This window comes from Erigeron canadensis, chromosome 1 (assembly GCF_010389155.1).
Source record: "Erigeron canadensis isolate Cc75 chromosome 1, C_canadensis_v1, whole genome shotgun sequence".
In the NCBI taxonomy this organism is placed as follows: domain Eukaryota; kingdom Viridiplantae; phylum Streptophyta; class Magnoliopsida; order Asterales; family Asteraceae; genus Erigeron; species Erigeron canadensis.
In genome coordinates, this window is record NC_057761.1 from 6,570,569 (window position 1) to 6,593,032 (window position 22,464).

Here is a 22,464-nt window from a genome sequence, read left to right on the forward strand (position 1 = left end):
GTAGCTCCTTACCAAAATGTATCTAACCCAGCAAGAAACATGCCCTCTCTAGTGAAACAGTAAATCAATCTAACACGATCATACAAAGAAATAATATCTATATATTCTAAAGGTATAATTTTTTTTGAAAAGAATAATATATATCCAAAGGAATAAAATCCTTTTAAATGAATAAAATCATTACAAACGATTACCTATTTATCTAAAAAGAATAATATATTTTTATTAGAATATAATCTTCTATCAAAATTTTTCCAAAATTTTTTGAACATTCATTATGAATAGTGGCAGATGAAATGGAAAGGGAGAACATTCCTAGAGAAAATGTAAGGATTATCATCCCTCAGCCATTATAAAAACAATCACTATCATCATTGAATTGGATGATGTAAAATCGTAGAAGTAGGAAATCACCATCCAAAAAATCCTAATTTTCCTTGCACCTTCGCATGTTAAGTAGCATGAGATCCATATAAACCTTTCTAACTGTATAATGATGTTAGAGTACATACTCTGTAACCGTATATGTTAATTGACATATCAATAAGCCAATAAGTAACCATTGTGAAGCTCTACAACCAGCTCACCAGATAAAATAAAGAGATCAGAGAAAATGAGAATGAGTCATTACAAATGTCATTCAGTTGTAGCTTATAAAAAGATTTATCGTTTTCCTTTAATGTAGACTAGTAAATACAAACATATAAAATCAGTTTTATCAATTACATGGGCTTTAGAATTCCATTTTGCTGATCTAGCCAACATTTTGTTTGTGGTGTAAGTCGACTAGTCAATATTATTGCTGTTAGAAGATGAGATCAAATCATTTCCTTAATAGAAGATCACGACTTGGGCAACACATCAAAAATAAGCCGATTTATAACTATGATTTTATTTCCATATTTAGCTCTTTGATTTCTTGTATAAATAGATGCTACGATAGGTTGTAATAATCATCATAACAATAAATAACAATGTAGTCTTCTGATAATGTACGTGATTACATACATGTTATTAAGGACTAGAGACATAACAAGAACCGCTTTGACTCATCATATATATTGGTTTGAAGAAATGGGTAATAACTATTGTGGGATGGACACCCATTTATTTATATTGTGTACATATCATAATAACCAAGTGATATACATTTTAAAAAGGGTTATGCACTCTATTCATTTTCACATAGTCATAAGGATCCTCTCACTTCACATGACAACAACAATAGAGAATTACTTTCAATATATTTCTTTCTAATATTATACATATAAAGGTGAATTCCTATCACCTACCAACACAACGAAGTGTGTTTTATTACTAAAAGAATCTCATCAGAAACATGAATGAAACATGAATGTAACCTACATTCACTTTCACTTCATATACAAGTAAATGATATACATTACATTTCAAGCATACATACACAACAAGTGAGCAAGGATCACTCAATCTTCATCCTTCTAGAGCTCGTGAGAAACCTATCTATCTCACTTTAGGACAACCATTGTCACCTTAGGCTCGTTAAGAGCTTGTTAGGTTTGCACTTAAGAGCTTGTTAGGTTTGCACTGTATATTCAGGAGATGCGATGGTTGTCGCGGTCAAATCCGTATCGTCACTGAGCCTATCGATTTAGGTTCAAACATTGGCGCCATCCGTGGGACCCGTAAATTGAACGGATTCCATTGTCAAAATCAAAATTATCATTTTTTCTTGGTTTCGCTGTTGGGTGGAGAAACATCGGAAGAAAAAACCACCAGTCTTCTGTCGTGGAGGCTACTGTGTGAACATCGAGAAGTACTTTGCTCCCTACATGTTCACTTGACATCAAGGTAAGTCAACAGTTCTATTATGTCTTCACTTTCCAGCCTTCTAATCATGCTTGCGTATATATAAAAATACATGGTGTCTTGCTCGAGACAGCTTTATAAGCACGTACTGTTCTATGCATGTAAATCAGATGAATACAAGAAAGATTTATATAATCTAATACGGATTAGTAATTAGTGTGTCAAGATGGTCACTTTCTTGGATTGTATATATCCGGCTTGGTTTTAAAGGCCATGAAGATGGGGATATTATGCGAATACGTATTTTCGTCTTTTGTCAAATATTTGCCTTAGTGCAACGTGTCAAAAAGGTATAGGCCCGCATTTAATCGCAACATTTTATTGTTGAAAGTAATTGTGTATCCCTAATATTTATCATGTACAACTGATATTAGTGGTGTATAAGTTTACATGGGACACACCTTTTTTATGTATATACCGGTACATAGATACAAATGCTTGTCCCATATGTGTTTCGCCAACTTTGGTAACACTTAGGCCATAAGATGACTATTTTGCAATTTGCATACTATGTAGTATGTTGTATATACATATACATGTCATGCCCATTATATTTTGTGTTGTATGCATAGTTTGTGTGACTATTAACATGATATTTACTTCAATGAGGCTGTGTGCTATCTCAATATTGTCATGAACATTATTGGATTTGAATTAGGCTTGAAATATTTAAAGCAGAAATTGCAAACATTACTTTCTAGCAAGAGCTAGCAAGATAAGTAGGTGACTACGCCATACTCTGAAGTGACAAGACTACACAGTCACTTTCTCTCAATCCACTAAATACAAAACTCATGGGTATATGCGTTGATGGTTTCCATATGTTGGCTTCTACCTTTATCCATGTATGCATGGATCGATATGGCTAAATACAACTATTATATTTGTATGGTTATATGAAAGCAAAATATATACTTGATCTTAGCCAAAAGGCCGCGGAGAATGGTATAAAGCAAAATATATACGATGAGCTTAAAAGAGAATATTTAGAAATAAAAATGCAAATCTTGAATTCCTTTTGGCCAAGTCTTTTGAGTCTCCAAACTATACACAGTGATGCTTTTTCCTTTAGATACATGCATAGTAGAAACTTTATTCATGCTAGGATTCTTGCCTAATATTGTAAAAGGATGAATAGTAGGCCTAATAATCAAAGTTCCAAAGAGGTAGGCTGAATTATTATATGAGCCTATTAAAAATTTTTCGAACAAAGAAAAGAAGCTATAAAAGCTTTTGGATCGAGGTTGTAAAAAGGAAAAGCTTGAGACATGAGAAAATGAAATGACAGAACAAGTCATGCATTTTATACGTATTTTTCAGTGATATAGGCCTTAGCCGGCCAAGTGTAAGGAACACGTGATATATGTAGGCATATACTCCGTATATATTAATAATATAGCTCACCCCTTTTTCCATGCATAATGAAGAAATGTGGGTTAAAAAAAAAAAGAGTTAGCCACAACCCAATACATACGAATACTCATCAACAGCAAAAAGATGCACATATTACTTACATTGGGAGGCAGTAAAAATTTACACTCTTGTCAAATTTCATCATTCACGTGCTTATCATGCTTGCTCACTAACTAGTCATATCACTATATTTCCTACTTTATGTGTTCACATACCAAATTTGGAGAAAACGTGCGCGTACAAAAGTACGTATATTTGGGTGGAAGTATTTTACATACATAAACCATGCACCATGGTCTATATGTAATAATAGTTATGATTTGGGAGTCCCAATCGGCGGGAACATGAAACGACCAGAGTCTTGGCTTCCGGTTATTGAAAAATTCAAAAAGAAACTCTCTAAGTGGAAGGCTAATATGCTTTCTGTTGGTGGACGATCCATTTTGTTATCCTCGGTCCTTGGTACTGTGGGATCCTATTACATGTCTTTGTTTCGGCTTCCAACAAATGTCAAGAAAACTCTTGAATCTTTGCGTGTGAAATTTTTCTGGGGATGTAATGAAGATCGTAAGAAGATGCATTGGGTTAAGTGGGTAAATGTAATTACTAGTAAGGCGCATGGTGGGCTCGGTTTTGGTTCTTTAGACGCCCTTAACAGAGGGTTACTTATGAAATGGCGATGGAGGTACGTTTCTCATCCTAATACTATTTGGGTCTCAAGTTGTAAACAATATTTATCGACCCGACTCATTTTCTGATTGGGTTAAGCCGGGCTTCACCAAGGCTGGTGTTTGGCACAACATCAATAAGGTGGCTCGCGATCTTGATTCGGCTAGTATCATTCCCATTCAGTCTATCTCTAAAAAAATTGGAAACGGAAACAGTACCCTTTTTTGGCTCGATGTTTGGAATGGAAACGCCACTTTAGCTTCGAAATTCCCGAGATTATTCAGCCTAGAGCTCTCTAAATATGCTCTCATTTCCGATCGATGAAAGGATAATGCTTTAGTTCCTAACTGGAGAAGACAAGTTCGAGGCGGGGTAGAAGCTAGCGAGTTGGTTCAGCTTATATATTTGGTATCTACTACTGTTCTTAATGATGATGTAGATAAATGGGTATTTTCTAACGAAAGCATGAAAGAGTTTACTGTGAAAGGCATTCGTGATGCGATTGATGAGACTTTAGTGACTAATATTCACGGAGTGACGAGATGGAGTAAGTTGGTACGTCGCAAGGTCAATGTTCTTGTATGGAAAATCCTCATAAATAGAATTCCCACCCGTATTAATTTGGTTAATAAAGGGGTGGATATTCCATCTTCTCTTTGTCCATTATGTGGAAACTCTATAGAAACTTGCAATCATATTTTTGGACAATGTGCAGTTGCTTCAAGATTATGGAGTTTAGTTACTAAATGGCTCCAAATTGCGCCTATTCCTTTGCAAGGGCCTACTGATATCATCATTTATATCGATAACATGCATGTATCCAAGGATAAGAAAGATATTATTGAGGCTATAATATATTGTGTATGGTGGTCGATATAGAAATATAGAAACGAAGAGGTTTTCAACAACGGGAAGAATCGCAAGGAGTTCCTGTTTGGTCTCATTGTTACCCAGTCTTATATGTGGTATTCGTGTAGATGCAAAAAGAAACGAATTTCTTGGGTTGAATGGGTTAATTGCCCTCTTCTTGTTCCGTAGTTTTGTCGTGTTCTTTGAGGCTTATATTTGTAATTTATTTGTACTCTTGTATTTTTGGGCTCTCTAGTATTTGCTGGTGACCTTTTATTTTAATATATTGCCGTTCTAAAAAAAATAAATAATAATAATAGTTATGATTTACTTCATATGATAAGAAGTGCATACAATATGTACTCGTTTCTCTAACACATAAATGTGTACTAGTTTTGCCCTAGTATATCATTATATCATTATTGCAAGCATGTGGATAAACCTATATACAAATGTATACATGTATATATACACGTAGACCTTGATACATGATTTCGAGGTTGGATATTCCCGGACAAATTTTCAGGACGAATAAAGGCTATAAATATTCCTGGATGTATTCTTCGGATGAGTGAAGATCATCAAAATTCCCAGACGTATTTTCCGGATGAGGAAAATGTAAAAACACACTTGGACGCTTTGGCACGAGCAGCTACATTATATAAGCGTGGAAGTTCAAGCAACTTCTTGAAAATAAATCAAATTGAAAGGATAATCTGAATGATATTACGGAAGTCAAATGCTAAAGTAAGAAGAAAAAACTCTTCATTTTAAGCAACTCCAATCTAGATTATAAAAACCCAAGTATCTAAAGGACAAGACATGTCATGCATGTGTAAAACTTCTCGATAAATTTAAGCCAATATAAGTAAATAAGCTTGGCTAACACTTAAAGAACATCTTACTCATCAATTGAATGAGAATACATACACTTCTCATTAGAAAGAAAGATAGAAAATTCCATCAAAGTTAAGTCCCAAGGTGGAGCAAGCCAAAGTAAGAATATAAACTTGGCTAAATGCTTAGAAACTTTTCATCCTTCTCATCTATTCGATGGGATGATGAGCACTTCTCATGGGGAAATGATATCGTATTTAAAAAATAATAAATAAATAAATAATTCATCCTTACATCCATTAGATGGGAGGATATGCACTTCTCATTGGGGAGTAATATTGTCGAAAATGATAAAAAGGTAATTACCTCAATACTCAAATTTTCATTCATCCTTCGCATTCATTGGATGGAAGGGTAAGCGCTTCTCATCGGGAAGCGGCGCGCAAAAAGTAAAATATAAAATGTTTATCCATCTTTTTATTCATCGGATAAAAAGGTAAGCATTTCTCATCGGGAAGTGACAATCCTCGCGAGTTATAAAATTTGTAAGACCCAGACGTGGGCAATAAATAAATAAATTCAAATGCAAAGATACTAACAATAAGTCCTTCACAATTGAATTTGGGGGACTTGATATTGACAAAGTTATTACTTGATAGCTAAAACATTGACAAGAAATAATGCGGGAATGGATTATGTTCCTCTGTAATGAAGGCGGGCAAGGATATGTTCCTCTATAATAATGAAGGCGAGTATGGATTGTGTTCCTTCGTTAGAAAGCGGGCATCGATTACGTTCATCCATGATGATAAAAGCGAACATGGATTATGTTCCACTATGATAAAAATGAAGAAAAATATTATGCTTCTCCATGGTCTATGTACCAATATATAAATTTCAACAGTCATATGAGCCGATTAAAAAGGCTCCCGCTAACAAAGTGTCAACAAGAAAAAAGTTCTATCAGCGGGCAAAGTATATCAAGTCCACATGTTGTACAAGTGTAAAATACGAAAACATTTGTAGCCGTAGACAAGGAAAAGAAAGACGGTTATAAGTTTAGACACAAACCTACTTGAGAAATTTATTTATGTCTAAACTTGGGGGACTTGATCACGTATGTGATTACGTACATGTTATTAAGGACTAGAGACATAACAAGAACCGCTTTGACCCATCATATATATTTGTTTGAAGAAATGGGTAATAACTATTGTAGGATGGACACCCATTTATTTATATTGTATATAAATAATCCCACTACATATCATAATAACCAAGTGATACATACTTCACTTAAAAGAGATCCCTGACTCTCATACATTTTAAAAAGGGTCATGCACTCTATTCATTTTCACATAGTCATAAGGATCCTCTCACTTCAAATGACAACAACAATAGAGAATTACTCTCAATATATTTCTCTCTAATATTATACATATAAAGGTGAATTCCTATCACCTACCAACACAAAAAAGTGTGTTTTATTACTAAAAGAATCTCATCAGAAACATGAAACATGAATGTAACCTACATTCACTTTCACTTCATATAAAAGTAAATGATATACATTACATTTCAAGCATACGTACACAACAAGTGAGCCAGGATCACTCAATCTTCATCCTTCTAGAGCTCGTGAGAAACCTATCTATCTCACTTTAGGACAACCATTGCCACCTTAGGCTCCTTAAGAGCTTGTTAGGGTTGCACTGTATATTCAGGAGATGCGATGGTTGTCGCGGTCAAATCCGTATCGTCACTGAGCCTATCGATTTAGGTTCAAACATCTTCAAATATCAATTGTTCTTTGTTCTTGATAATAAATCTTTTAGTTATCTTTTATTTTTCAATCTCAATTGTTATCATGGTATCAGAGCAGTTTTCCTGATTCTTGGAACTGCTTACCTATCTCAAAATCCCCAGAAAAAAAAGGAAAAAATTCGAGAAAAAAAAAAAACAACAAACCCAAAACAAATTTGTTTGATCCTTCTATTCTCTTTTCACCCTTTACTTTTGTTAAAGAGAAAAGTAACCAAAAAAATTGATTTAGATGTGAATAGATTTGTCAGCCATACCACAAAATCCCAACCAAACTCAAAACAAAATCAAACAAACCTGGGTAGGTGTTCGTTGTTTGATCGAACCACCACAAACCACCAACCAATCTCCCTCTCCACCGAAAACACAACTTGTCCGATCATTGCAACCACCGCAAACCACCACCCGATAGCAGCTTTAGTGGTGGCGGGTACCCAGAAAAACAAAAACAAAGATCTTGACGGCGGCAGTCAATCAATCCAACCAGGATAATCTGGTTCCAATTCCAAGAAGAAGAAGAAAACGCGAAGAAGGAAGGCTCGCCGGAAGTTTGGCCGGAGAAAATCATCTCCGTGTCGAAAAGCTCCAGAAGAAGAAGAAGCCGCCGGAGATAAAGAAGAAGACCGGAATCAATCAAGCCGTTACCAGATCATGTTGGGAGCAACAACCACTGAATCAAAATGTATCGCCGCCGAGTTAATCGCCAGAAAAACCGATGGCGGCGGTGGTCAACAAAACAAGTCCGTGAAGATCTAGTGGTTGTGGTTCATATTGAGATATGGTGTTTAAACTACCAAGGATAAAGTGTTGAAGCCGCTAGAGACATATATAATTTCAAAAGCTTTCACAAACTTTTGAAGCAGCAGGTGCGGCTTCAGACAAATATTATTCAACACCAAGAAAAAGTAGAAAGCTTTCTTACAACCTTTTGCCAAGATGAGTACAATGAAGTTTGGTTGAGAATGCAATAACATTTTGTATCCAAAAGAAGACAAAAGCTTTGTTTTTGAGTGGTTGTTCACGTGACCAGGCAGAAAGCAAGAGGTATCCCATACTTTGTGTTTAGAATATTGATAATGGATCAATATTATTAAAAAAAGGGGGTCGGATCATTTGTTTTGTTCGAGGAGTGGATCAACACATAAAAAAGAGGAGGGTTGTACCCGCAAGAAGAAAAAGCCGGGTTCTAATATGAATCTGCAAGAGAAACAAACACTCCAACTTGAAGGGGAGTGTTAGAAAAGTAAGAAATATACCTGTATTTTTTTAGGGGGAGATATAGGTATATAAATAGGAGAAGGCGATAACTCAATAAGAGAAGGCAATAGCTCAAAAATCAAACCAAAGTCTACCATGTCTTAAGACGGCAACTCAAACCAAAAGATACCATGTCTATTAAAGACGGTATCTCAAACCAAATCTACCATGTCCGAAGGCGGTATCTCACTAAATAAACTGTGAGAGTACCATGTCCGAAGGCGGTAGCAAAAATCAAAAACTACCATGTCCGAAGGCGGTATCTCACTAAATAAACTGTGAGACTACCATGTTTGAAGGCGGTATCACAAATCAAGGCTGCCATGTCTGAAGGCGGTAGCACAAATCAAGGCTGCCATGTCTGAAGGCGATAACTCGAGTCAAAATCAAAACCAAAAATCAAAAGCAATTCAAGTTGAATATTGGTGATCCCCACTATTCAACTTGAGGGGGAGTGTTAGAAGATAAGATCAAATCATTTCCCTAAATAGAAGATCACGACTTGGGCAACACATCAAAAATCAAGCCGATTCATAACTATGATTTTATTTCCATATTTAGCTCTTTGATTTCTTGTATAAATAGATGCTACGATAGGTTGTAATAATCATCATAACAATAAATAACAATGTAGTCTTCAAATATCAATTGTTCTTTGTTCTTGATAATAAATCTTTTAGTTTTCTTTTATTTTTCAATCTCAATTGTTATCAATTGCATTAGTTTTGGACACTTTATATTGCAACAAAATTCCTCCAAGACATCATTCCTATATGGTATCAACCCGCGTAAGTAAACCATAAATTCACCGTGGATAATATATGTGTTACATATGAAATGTTAATTGTCAATAAAAATGAATAAAATGAAACTATAGGATAATAACCGTTAACTAATTAAGAGTTCAGGGGGTAAAATGTAAGATTAAAAGTCAGTTAGGCGGGATCATAGTTGTTTAGAGCGGTTACAAGCTCTTATGTGTATAAACTAGTGTCTAGATCCGCACGATGCGCGTACAACCGTAAATAATTTTTGTCACTTTAATTCAAAAATGAAGTGATTCATTTGGACAAAGGAAGTGCATTTCTATTAGTAGGTCATTCGATGAATTAAGATAATGAGCTAGAAACTTTACTACCAACATATATATAAGGGAAACTTCATATATATAAGGGAAACTTCTTGCTAGATGTTTTTTATTTTCAAGAACCAAAAAAAATTTAAATTTATGTATTAGATCACATCTGAATAACTTCGTTCATATGTAAAATAATATATAATAAAAGTTCATATGAGAAAAAGGTTACGTAAAATTACGTATAACTTGATCGGGTCATATGTGAATGAATTTGTTCAAATATATCTTTTACATATGAATATAAACATAGATCTATATCCCGCATAATTCGCAGGGTTAGTAATAGAAAATCCATTTTGTTATTTCCAATTTCCAAAAACAATAGAAAGTTAAGAAATACATATCATATAGATGTGAGGTGCATTCGAATTTCAGTGTTTGCAGTTCCTATTGAGGTGATCTCCAATACAGAATACATGAGGAGCTTGCGGGTCACTTGCCACAATTATATGAAATTGCTTTATTAATATCCAAGCTAAGTACCTTTAAATTTAGATAGCGCCATACCAAGCATTAAAACTATCAAATACCCGTACTAACTTCACAAGCATTTAAAACTATCAAAACATCATAAAAAATCAAACAACTAATCATCTGTCTCTTACTACTGCAAGCAGTATAAGCACATCCAAGTCAATCTCTTACAATTTGTTTTACTATAATGATCACCTAATTCCTTTTTCTTTTAAAATTATCACAAACCAGTTCTCAAATGCACATAAAAAGATCCGCTTATATCACAAGAAATTCATGTAAAAAATCAAATAGATGTAATTTGATCACAACCAAGACTTTAATGATGGTATTGGTTTAATTGAGGCCAATATATACTTGGATTTATGTCGACACTCGACAAATTGTTGCGTTCTTTTACCCATGAGTAACTCTGATGAAGAGTCCATCTTCTGCCCTTCATCGTATATGCCATCACAACAGTTGGTGACCTGTAAACAATGATGGAGACATTCTCCTTAGATGTGGAAAGATAGGCAGTCAAGCAATCGGTAATAGGTCTTAAAAGGTTCATGTTGAAGCAGGTCATTTGAGTGCGTATCGAAATGGCCGGTTGGGATTGGGTTGACTCTCCAATTGTCAATCATTTGATTATCTTATAATTCATCAATCTACTAATATTGACTACAAAAATGGTCATCCTAACGGTAATCATATCTTCGTCTTTAATTTAAATGATTTAGGAGACTGCATAAACAATAGACTTTGTGCGACTTTTAGTCTTTTAGGTCTGGCCATAATAGAATATAACGTGATATAAACCTTCATAAGTTCAGAATTTGGAATTTTATTGACATAGTTTCATATTTTTTAACCATCATTAACTCAAAGCTATTTTTATTTTTTCTAAAAGCCATAAAATTGGGTGTGGGTCAACCATTCAACCAGACCCATCCAGCCTGTTTAAACCTTACTAAACGTGACCGCTTACTTCCAAAGTTCATTTTGACCCACTTCCGAACAACCCATCTTACCTGGCTTCAACCACAAAATTGGAAAGACATAAATAATCTAAGAACTCCTAATAGAACTTTCTGCTTACCTTATGACATATAATGAACTCAATAATTAGACCTTTGCCACCCCATTAGAAGCATGATCTCATGAGCCAAGAATTAGTTTAACCAATTAAATGAAGCATGTGATCAGAGTTGAATCAAAATATTCCATGATGCCATCTGATATAATAACATATAATAAAGAGATTATTCGACCTTGGCCATAATGTAGTGGGTAACAGAGATTTCACAGATGACCATATAGAGCTGTGACCACATGTAACTGACTATGCATTTAACAAACAACAAACAAAAACACACACATGATTGCAACTTCGAATATGCATTTATAGGATTTTGTATCAAGTATTAGTATTCATGTTAAACTAAAGTGAAATAGGACTAATAAAAGCACTTCAAGTCAATATAAGATGAAGCTCTAATATCGGCAGGTGTCTAAACACCCATAAGAGAATACATTTTACAAACAATTATTACACATCCCATAAAACAAAAACATAGAGCTCTAAAATTATAAGTCTCCACTCACTAAAATTGATTACGAAAGATATTTTATAACTTTAAAACCACTTAAAAAAATCCGCACAAGAACAAATCCTCCGTTGGGTCATCCACTAATGTGAGCTCTTTTATAACCATAGATTCACAACCCAAAATTAGTTCATCTTGAATGGTAGTCATGATATATATATAAATATATATATATATATGATGGAAGAACCATGCCATATTTAACCTTGCTAATCACATATTAAATTGCATTAAACACCATACACTACAGTCAACCCTATCTATTTGACAAACTATCATTGATAAAGTCTTATTGAAGCAGTGAAAATATATCCCAATAGAGTCTAAAAGTTTACCTAAGATGCTTACCCAACCAATTGAATAATTGTAATCACATATTAAAAATAAACACTATCATAATATATGTACCTAAATGCAGCCCATCGCAATAGCAACAGTTGATATCATGATGCTTATCATATATTCATATATTGATAAGAAATTAAAAACAAAACCAATTTAGAATTTTTCTGATTGTTTCATTTCTATTATAGTGTACATGACAAAACACAAGTATATTAAAGTATTGTAAAACTCCCAACAAAATAATCTAGATTACATTTCTCAATTAGCCAGTCTCATTTTGTTTGTCCAACATCTTCAACCATGCATATCGAGTTGATTCCAAATGAGGCAAATGTGTGTGTGTATATTCTGGAAACAAAAAACTCAAAAGTTGTGGGTTCTACACCGACTCAAGAGTTGGGACAAATGTTTTGAAAACAACACAAAAAAAAACCCTACACTTGGGTTAAAACAGCCCAAATAATTCTTACTATGAGAGGTCACCTTAAAAGTTAAAAGTAGTTGGATTGTGTAACATACCTATACATAACACGTGCCATCAACCGATACTTCTTAAGTCATTCTAGACAGCTTTCTTAAGAGTCAAGCTGCTTGTTGACCATTAAAAGTTCTTGCCTTCCTCTCGATCCCTCACGAGAAATTAAAGTAATAGATTCCATACCACTACATGACCCAAAAATGTTAGCGTTTGCAGACAAAATAAAGTCAAGCAAACCACCTAGTTTGACTCAAAGAGCTAGACAAATATAAAGTATAAGGAACTAAGGAAAGGTGCAGCTTCTGGAAGTCCCTCTTCCTGGATGGGAAAGGTTCATTTCTTTTCATGATCCATAATTGCAATTTTGGTTGGTGTGCTAAGATAAATCTAGTCAACCTGCTAGAACATAACACCAGTTAACCTTTAACCATGACTAAGTTATGAAAATTGACGTTAAGGAAATGATGACCAAGATTACTTTCAATTCAAATGTTAATGAATTCCTTTGACTGTAAAAATTTTCCCTATTTGGCAATCTCAAGATAATCCAGTATTTCCAATCCTTCCACCAGAACTTCACCGCATGTATATTAAAGGAGTTTAAGTGTATAACTTATCCCGCTAAATCATGAATAGGCCTTTACTTGATATGATTAATCAATGGTACTATGAAAAAACTAAGCATAACCATAAAGTACATTAGCAATGACCACATCAAGGCATCAAGCAAGCAAGAATGGTATTACCACTTGTCCAGAAGAATCAAGCCTTTTGCTCAAAACTATAAAAAAACTAAAACATACCGTCGTGTATGTAAAGCACAATAGATACTGACATACTCCATTAATCTATTATTCCGTTTTTCTAGAAAAAATGGAACTTTTGTCGGTACATATCTAGTTTTCTTTGCTTTGACGGGCTTCATCAAAACTTTTTGTAATATGTTGAATTTTAACTACCTTTGAGTATCATTCATATTATTTGGTTTACAATCATTTTGTGTTAGTGTGTTACTGAATAGATTACTACCAGTAACTTCTGTGATCAGGTATTACTTCTGTGATCAGGTATTACTGATTCAAGAAGCCAACATCAAGTCTCCTCCACGCCTCAAAGTAATCCACAACCGATATTCAAAGCTAAACAAATAACAAAAGCTAATTTAGTATTTGGATTAAACCAACCCAAATATGATTGTGAATTGGATAAATTTATGAGATGTACCTATGACGCCAATTTTCATATCCTTGTCAGTAGGCCGAAGAATTAAATTGATGAAAACTTTATTGGCAGCATCAGGTGGGAACGAAGAGGGGTCATCATCAAATGTCCATAACCTGTTTCTAGCCAGCCTATGTGTTTCCAAGAGGTCATAGATCTGAAAACTGCATTACAAGAAGCATGTTAACGAATAATTAAATAACCAAAAATCAATAGAACAAAGAAAAGGTTCAAATACCTAGGGGAAACATACAAAAATACCCCACGAATCAGCTTTTGAGGCTTGAAAATTGACTGCAAAAAGATTATAACCATAGTAATATACATGTAGAAACCAAATTATGAATATAATGAACCATAACCCCTTGTTGATGGGCAACACCTAATACCGCTAGGCCAAATTCTTGTGGAAGATATTCATCAAAGTTTGAACTACTTATATGCTTATAAATCAGTATCCATCAGCCCTGTGCCAGTCACTTTCTGGTGCTCAGATAAAAAAAAACCCATTTTAGCCTTAATCATGTCAGAAATTTTCTATCCAGTGTTTATATGTAATTCCCCACAAATGGATTAGTTTTCTATCCTGTTTTTTCTCATATGATTTTTGAATTGCCACCTGTAGGATAGAGTATAGTAAGATAGAGTAATTGACCTACTATTATAACCTTCTAAAATCAGAATTTGTTCACACTTCAAAGGTAGTTGAGTCACAGTTCATGAGCCACGTTTTATTGCTAGGAATTGATAAATCTATGATAAATCTAAAAATAAAAAACAAAAAATTCTTATAATCCAATAGAAATCAATCTATAATAACAATATCAGGCCTAAATATATGTCAAAGCAATAATCGAACAAAAAAAATTATAAAATCTACCAAGTTGCCCCGTTAATGTCATAAAAACATCCGTTTTTGCAAGTGTAGTAAGTCTGCAAAAGTTTTCGGGCAAAAAATCTACCAAGTTGCCCCGTTAATGTTGTAAAAACATCCGTTCTTGCGAGTGTAGTAAGTCTGCAAAAGTTTTCGGGCAAAAAATCTACCAAGTTGCCTTGTTAATGTCATAAAAACATCCGTTCTTGCGAGTGTAGTAAGTCTGCAAAAGTTTTCGGGCAAAATTAGGCAGTTGGGGTAAAAATTTGTTCCTTTGTCTCAAAATTTGAATGCTGATGATATAATTTTGAAAGAAAACAAATTTAAAAAATATATATTTATCAACATCAAATCAATTTGTTTTCGATAATCATAAAAAATAATTATAGGAAAAGAAAGGTACCTTGGAATCATCATTCTGCAAAAACTCATTCGATTTTCATACCTTCGATAAATTCACAATTGAATCCATAGTTATGAGAAGACATCGTTTTTAAGAAGAAAACAGGGGACACACGAGAGACTAAGAAAGAGAGAGAGGGGAGAGAGAAGAGTTGTGAAGTTCTTGTATCATCATGATCGGAATTTGATTTGTTGTGTGTGCTATATATGTAAGTGATGGGTTGGTTTTCATAGACACCAAAGTAAATAGTTACAACTGCCCCATACGGTTATGGTTATAGAGAGGGGAAAAGCATGCCGAGTTATAACCGTCATTATACCTTAACTGTTTGAGCAAATTTGATATACACATGACACATAGGATTTTAGTTGTAATAATTCTTCCTAAAGCATGCCACATAGGATAGTTTTAGAATAACCCAAGTAGGGATTTATATAGTGTATATAGATACCCGAATTGTAATGGGAGTAATACAGATTTTGATTGTGAATTGTGAATTCATTTCTCTCTAAAATTACAAATTATTTCTATCAACATGCTATTTCCGTAATATCAATACACTTTATTCTCTCCACACAAAACGTTGATACACAACCATATTCCACCATCCCATGAAAAAGAACGTATATAAACCGGCAAAAACATCATGTCTTAGTCCCAGTTCTTTATGGTATCATAGTAATACAGTGACTAATGATCCAAATGGACCATGAAAAATTAAGAGTTACAACACTTGCACAACCAAATAAAAGATGACAAAACAATGTGGAACACCTGGTAACTACTTGGCTGGCTGGCATGACTGAAGACAACATTTCGGTGTCTGCAAATTGACCACTACCACATGAAACTAATGGCTGGCTGGCATGACTTGAAGAAGACAACTATTCTATGTACACAGATTACCAATCGCACCCAAGCATCTTGAGAAAAAAGACCCTTATCAGCACCCAATGTCCCAAATCCCAATGCCATCCAACTCCTGTAAGATCTTACACATCTGAATACTGCATCAGCAAGAGCACCCATGCTCTAGCATAATGTGGAGGGACAAGAAGTGCAGTGTCCTGAGTAGTGTTTTCCATATGCATATACAGACCATACATGATATGGGTCTTGTCACTTGATTAAGCTTGACATGACAGAAATCTATTCTACTGCTTAAACAACTCCCTGGATCTAGCTAAAACAACGACATCACTAATGATTAGATCAACCATCCTGGTCAATATAAGGTCAATCATAGATATTAATTCAGATGCTCCAAACTTATTATCTATTCTACTGCTTAAACTTGAAATGATGTTTCTTCTTTCTTAATATGCTATTTGAACAAAAATATGAGCACTAAGGTATAGTAGTTGTATGCTTTAACTGGAAATGCAGTGATAGAATGGAATAACGATGAAAAGAATGGACGAGGTAATGGAATGAACATGCTAACTGAATGAGTTATTACCATTCCATAATCATGTTTGGTAGCCATATTGGAATTAAATGTTAATGCATAATTTTTGGTATATATGAATATAGATGGATGAATGGAATGAAATACATACAAATGACAATTGACCCTGCGTTTGTTGAAGTTTAATTTAATGGGATTACAAGGGAATAATGGGAATTCTAGTTTCAAGTAGGATTGGAATGAAAAACAAAAGGGGGGAGTGATGGGATGAAAGAAATTGAGTTTTCAAAGGAATGAGATTCCCAATGGAATTAATCATTCCATTCCAAAACTAAAAACGAATAGTTTTATTTTTATTCCATTAGAACAAACCATTTCATTCCAACTACGATTCCAATCAACCAAACAGGGTCCAAAAATGAGCCTGGGAATACAAATTTCTGGTCCCTAAACTTATCTATGGACTGTGGGAAAAAAACTTCTTGTAGCATATGCTATAAATGAATTAGCTACCAGGAGATATATATACCTTATCGAATGATTGAGAATGATGAGAATTGTAATTAGCAAATATTTATGTAAAAATCTCCCTGCAGAAAAGAGAATGACTTTTCATTAGAAGTGGAGATGGTGCAGATGTAGGAAAAACAAAATGTTGACATGTTGTGGGATCTGAAATATCACACAAGAGAGAGCCTTCTAAATCTAGATAGAAGCTCTTGTATCATAATTATATTTATGCACAAAAAAAAAAAACCCTAAGAAAGAATAAACATTTGGATTATGGATTTTGAAGGTACATTTAAACTAGAGAAATAAGGAAATTGATTACTATATGAGTAAAAAACAAGACACCTAGTTCTTTAGTGAAATTTTTGACCATCCAAACTCCAAAGTAGCTGACTTTACCTCACATCGCAATCACTAGAAATAATCAGATTTAAATTTTGCTCAAGGACTAAGGCTTAAAGCTTTATCTTCCTCAACTATGCTTTTTCACTCCAAATAGGAACAATTTGAAAGAAATAACCAAACTATTTACCTTGGTTTCCCCGAGAAAAAGCAATTAAAACTGCCAATCTGCAGATGAATGATTGCGTACACTTCGGAAACTCCCTAGTTGAACAACCAATATCAAGCAATAAGCTGGAAAAGCCAAGGAAAGGAGCCTGAAGAACATGATGAGATCTGTTACCAAAAAGAAACATGGTGTGAAAACATGAAACATACATCTAAAACATGATTAAAACACAAATAAAAGAACTTTGTGGTCAACCCAGCTTTTTCGCACTAGAATCTTTCAAAAACAAACGTTCTTACCATATATGAACAGTGAGATAAGAGAGTTAAATACCATGGATTAGCTATGAATTAGAGTGAGGCAAAACATATAACAGCCAATGGGTTGGTAGCCCATTGGTAAGGTCTTAGACCTTAGAGGATTCCACCAGGATTTGAATCTCACATCCTACATTTGTAGGAGTGAAATATTTAGAGAGAAGGGGGGGGGGTTCGAGAGTCTTGGGTTTCATCCTCCACATATTGTCCAATTGGATGTCACTGTGGTGCCTCGAATGCTAACTACTAACTCCCTGTTCATAATTAAAAAAAAACACATATAACAAAGGTATATGATATTTGGGTTCCGGCTGACAATCAGGAAAAAAAGGTTGTACTCCCGTCTTACGACAACCAAAAAAGAGACAAGGTGATGCAACTATGGTAGCACTGAGGGAGTTTAGCTTTTTAAGGGGAGCAAACGGATGTTATTGATACACCCTTACTGTTGAGATTTGTCTATAAAGTTTAAAGTTTAAACAACACAATTGCACAAGAAATAAGAGATACAAGTCAGTAACATGTGAAGTTGTAACCTGGGGATAGTCAGCTTATGAAGGATTACTATCTACTGAAGTGCAGCCATACAATTTTAAACGCAAAACTAGCCCACTGGATTTCACTAAACCTGGAAAAGTTATCAAGATGCAATTATGCAACATTATCCTTCTAAAAAGCAACCTGATAGAAACAGGATGGGTGCAATATTGTCATGGGTACTTACACTCCAACTCCAAGCCAAAAAATTGGTTTCTGTTTCCTAAATTGATGGTAATATGTATGTCATTAAGCTGTAATGGCTTTCAAAAGATAAGGAAAAGTACCTGTATGCTTCTGTTGCTACCAGTAATCTCCACAGGAGCAAACCCCTCCTTGAAAGTGATGGTAACGTATTGGATCTCTGATAACTATGTAGCGATTCTCCATATTTGCCAAAAGTTTAGCAAACTGATGGCAGTCTTCACATATTCTAAGGTTTTTCTTGATCCTGATGGTCTTTCCTTTTGTTAAAGCCATTAGGCCATACACAATTGCCAGCTTTTCACTGTGGTGCAAGAGTGGATCTTCCATTTGTTCCCCTTCAACATCGTGCAAGACACAATCTGTATTTGGAACATAACCCGCTTCCTTTAATCTCTGAGCATAATGGTTCAGTTGCCGTATGATCTCATCGATCTCTGGATGTGAATTATCTCTTAACATGAAGGCATGAATCTGTTTATTTACTTCGATCCAGCTACACCCTGGTTCTTTTTTGATATTAGTTCTCTTCATGGTCTTCCTCACTTGATCAGCGTCTTCCCACCTGCGAGTCTTTGCATAAACATTTGATAGTAAGACATACGTTCCTGCATCGTCAGGTTCAAGGTCTAGCACCCTCTTAGCAGCATATGCAGCTAGATCTCTGTTATCGTGAATTTTGCATGCCCCAAGCAAAGTTCTCCATGTCACCACATCTGGATCAGATCCCATGCTGTGTATCAAATCAACTGCCTCGTCTAGATTCCCGGCCCTTCCAAGTAGGTCAACCATGCAACCATAGTGCTCTCTTCCGGGTTTAATACCATAAAACTTTTCCATTGATTGAAAATACAATCTCCCCTTGTCTACCAATCCTGCATGGCTACAGGCAAACAACACCCCGAGTAGTGTAATGTAGTTGGGTTTGGTGCCCGAACGTTTCATAATCTGAAACGTCTCTAAAGCATCATGACTGAAACCGTTTTGCGCAAGACCTATAATCATGGTGCTCCAAGAGATCACATCCTTGTCCACCATCCTAGAAAACTCAAACCTAGCATCCTCCATGCTACCACACTTGCAGTACATATCAAGAAGAGCATTGCTGAGAATCAAATCCCGGTCATATTTCAACACGTGAACATGTACTTGTCTTCCCAGTTCTAACAAGGACAGCCCAGTGCAAGCTCTCAAGACACTAGTCAACGTCGCCTGATCTGCCATAAGCCCACATCTCTTCATCCGTTTAAAAAGGCTCAATGCTTCATCTCCATCGCTATTCTGAGCAAAGGCACCAATTACCGAGTTCCAAACAATCAAATCCCTCGTATCCTTCTCATCAAAAACCACCAATGCATTCTGCAGTTCACCCCACTTAGAATAATTATCAATAAGCGCACTCCTAACAAAAACATGCGAATCCAAACCCGCTTTACTGATCCCACAATGAATCTGCCTAAGACTAAATAACCCACTACAAGCTTTCAAAACCGAAGAATAAGTAAACGTATTCGGACTAACACCATCTCTAACCATAAGAACCAAAAACCTCATGGCCTCATCTTCCAAAACAGCATTAGCAAAACCCGCAATCATGGTTGTCCAAGAAACCACATTTCTCTCAGGCATTTCATCAAACAGTTTCCGGGCATCATCCAACATATTAAACTTAACATACATATTAATAAAAATATTAACCAAGAAAGTTTTCGGCTCATACCCATTTGAAAAAACATGTTTCTGAACCAATTTAGCTTCCCGAATCGCCCCACGAGCCAAACAGCACTTAACGAGCTCAGAATACGTTACAGAATCAGCCCAAATGTGATTCTCTTGCATAAAGTTTAAAGCTTTAATGGCCGATGACAGATCTTTTCGATAGCAGGAGGCCGTAAATTCATCAAGTACTGTATTGGGAGAGTGTGATTGAGAGAAAGTTGGATGGGTTTTATGATGAATTTGGAAAAAAGATTGTAATGTAACAGCAAGTGATTTGTGTTTATAAATGGAGATTGATTTCATTTATGGATACACAATTATGTAAAAAGAATTATAATGTATTTTAATATGAATTGGCGTAGTGTGTATATATATGATTGCAAAAGATGGGTTAATTAACAGAAATTTGAATGCAGTTCTTATTTATAAGGGAGCCAAACAAGTGGCTCGGGTCGGGTCACATACTCGTTAACGGTCTCGATATTTTTTTGGTATATTGACATTTGGTGTAATTTGGGATTTAACTCTCCACTATGAAGTGGATTGAGACAAGGTATTCAATAACTTTGATAACTAAAATGATTGATTTTCTTAATATGTTGGTCTAATAATATTTTTAAGACCATAAACAATTTTGACATGTGATATACCTAATACTTTTCATTATCACCCTTTTTGTTTTTTCATGTGTTTGATCTTGTGATTAAGAATATAAATAAAAGGATCAATTAGTAGACTATATCATTATTCTTTTGTTAACGAAGGGACTTCAGTTTAAATCTTACATATGATTGAAAAATTTTAAAAATTTCATATTGGGTCAGAAGGTTTTTTCTTAATGGGTTTTTTTTTTATATGAGTGGTCTTCGCGTCTTGTACTCAAATTTTCAATCCTCGATAGGGTTCTTTTTACCCTTTCCTCACGATACGAAGTCTCTCTTTATTTAACACATAAATGAGGGAAGAGATTAACATGAAAGGCTCAAGTTGACATGTGAGATTAGATGGGTTAGTGACTTGTAACTTCCTGTTTAAAAAAATGTTTTTAACTCCAAATAGATATAAATGTTTGGTAAAGCATGATAAATGCTTTTCAAATTATGCATGAGAAATGATAAATACTATAGTTTACGAAGTTATAACTAATTTGATTAAATATCTATAATATTAGTGTAGTCATATCATTATGCATATAATTACAGAAAGGAAAATGACTCTAATAAAGAATAGGATGTAAATAGTGGTTTTTTTGTCTTTATCTGTACATTGAAGATAAATAAAAGAATTAGCAATTATTAACCATAAAATGGATTTGGTTCAGTGGTTGTTCTCCATGCCTTGAGGGGTGGAGGTCACGCACCTTTTTTTTTTTTTTTAAAGTTTCTATTTAATAGTAAAGTTTTTACATTTTGGTCCTCCCTTTGTTTTTTTTTTGCTTTTTTGTCCTTTCTGTTTCTATTTTATTATTTGAACCTCTAGACTTATATAATTTGTTTTTTTTTAAAATTTTTTGTAACTATCTTTTTTTTTATATTATTTTTAAAATTAATAGCCTATTGATTTAATCATGACACTTGCTAATTCACCTTTTTCTCAAAGACAAGATTCGTTTTTTTATGTAATGGTCGTTTAATATATCTCGTGTAATACACGTACGGGGTTTCATTGTAGTATTTCTAGTGAACATGCAACCTTAAATGTTCATTAACTATAGGTTTTTAATCTAATTTAATCTAATCTAATCTAATCAAGATATGGCCAATGGGTTTAAACCCCAGCGGCATTCCGAAGTTCTGCAATGATACTTGGATCCTAGGAGATCAGGGGTCGAGTCTGAGCAGGCGAGGTTTTACCTCCAATGTAACGTCGTGCCTTCTGTAGCGGTTAAATTGGTGGATTTTCCCTCCTCTGTAGTCCCTGACTTCGTGGATCGGTCGCTAGTGACTGTCTGCCCGAATAAATGTAACGGCTAGCCATCCCATGACACAAACGTTAAAAAAAAAAAAAAAAAAAAAAAAAGGAAGATATGCCTAACCATAACC

The 22,464-nt window shown here is 34.7% G+C and overlaps 1 protein-coding gene across 3 annotated transcripts; it reads right to left on the reverse strand.

Annotated features, from left to right (window-relative positions):
• Positions 1 to 15,844: 15,844 nt before the first annotated feature.
• LOC122598299 (pentatricopeptide repeat-containing protein At2g03880, mitochondrial) lies at positions 15,845 to 20,734 on the reverse strand. Of its 3 annotated transcripts, none has more exons than XM_043770900.1 (5): positions 18,787 to 20,734; positions 18,499 to 18,590; positions 17,667 to 17,812; positions 17,154 to 17,214; positions 15,845 to 16,395 (listed from the first exon to the last, which is right to left on the reverse strand). In XM_043770900.1, exon 1 carries the CDS (start codon positions 20,723 to 20,725, stop codon positions 18,803 to 18,805), a length of 1,923 nt encoding a protein of 640 aa, XP_043626835.1. In that variant the 5' UTR covers positions 20,726 to 20,734; the 3' UTR covers positions 15,845 to 16,395; positions 17,154 to 17,214; positions 17,667 to 17,812; positions 18,499 to 18,590; positions 18,787 to 18,802. The 3 variants fall into 3 exon arrangements, with proteins under 3 accessions (XP_043626835.1, XP_043626828.1, XP_043626843.1); XM_043770893.1 differs by having other exon boundaries at positions 15,845 to 16,399; XM_043770908.1 differs by lacking the exon at positions 18,499 to 18,590 and having other exon boundaries at positions 15,845 to 16,399.
• Between the last annotated feature and the right edge of the window lie 1,730 nt (positions 20,735 to 22,464).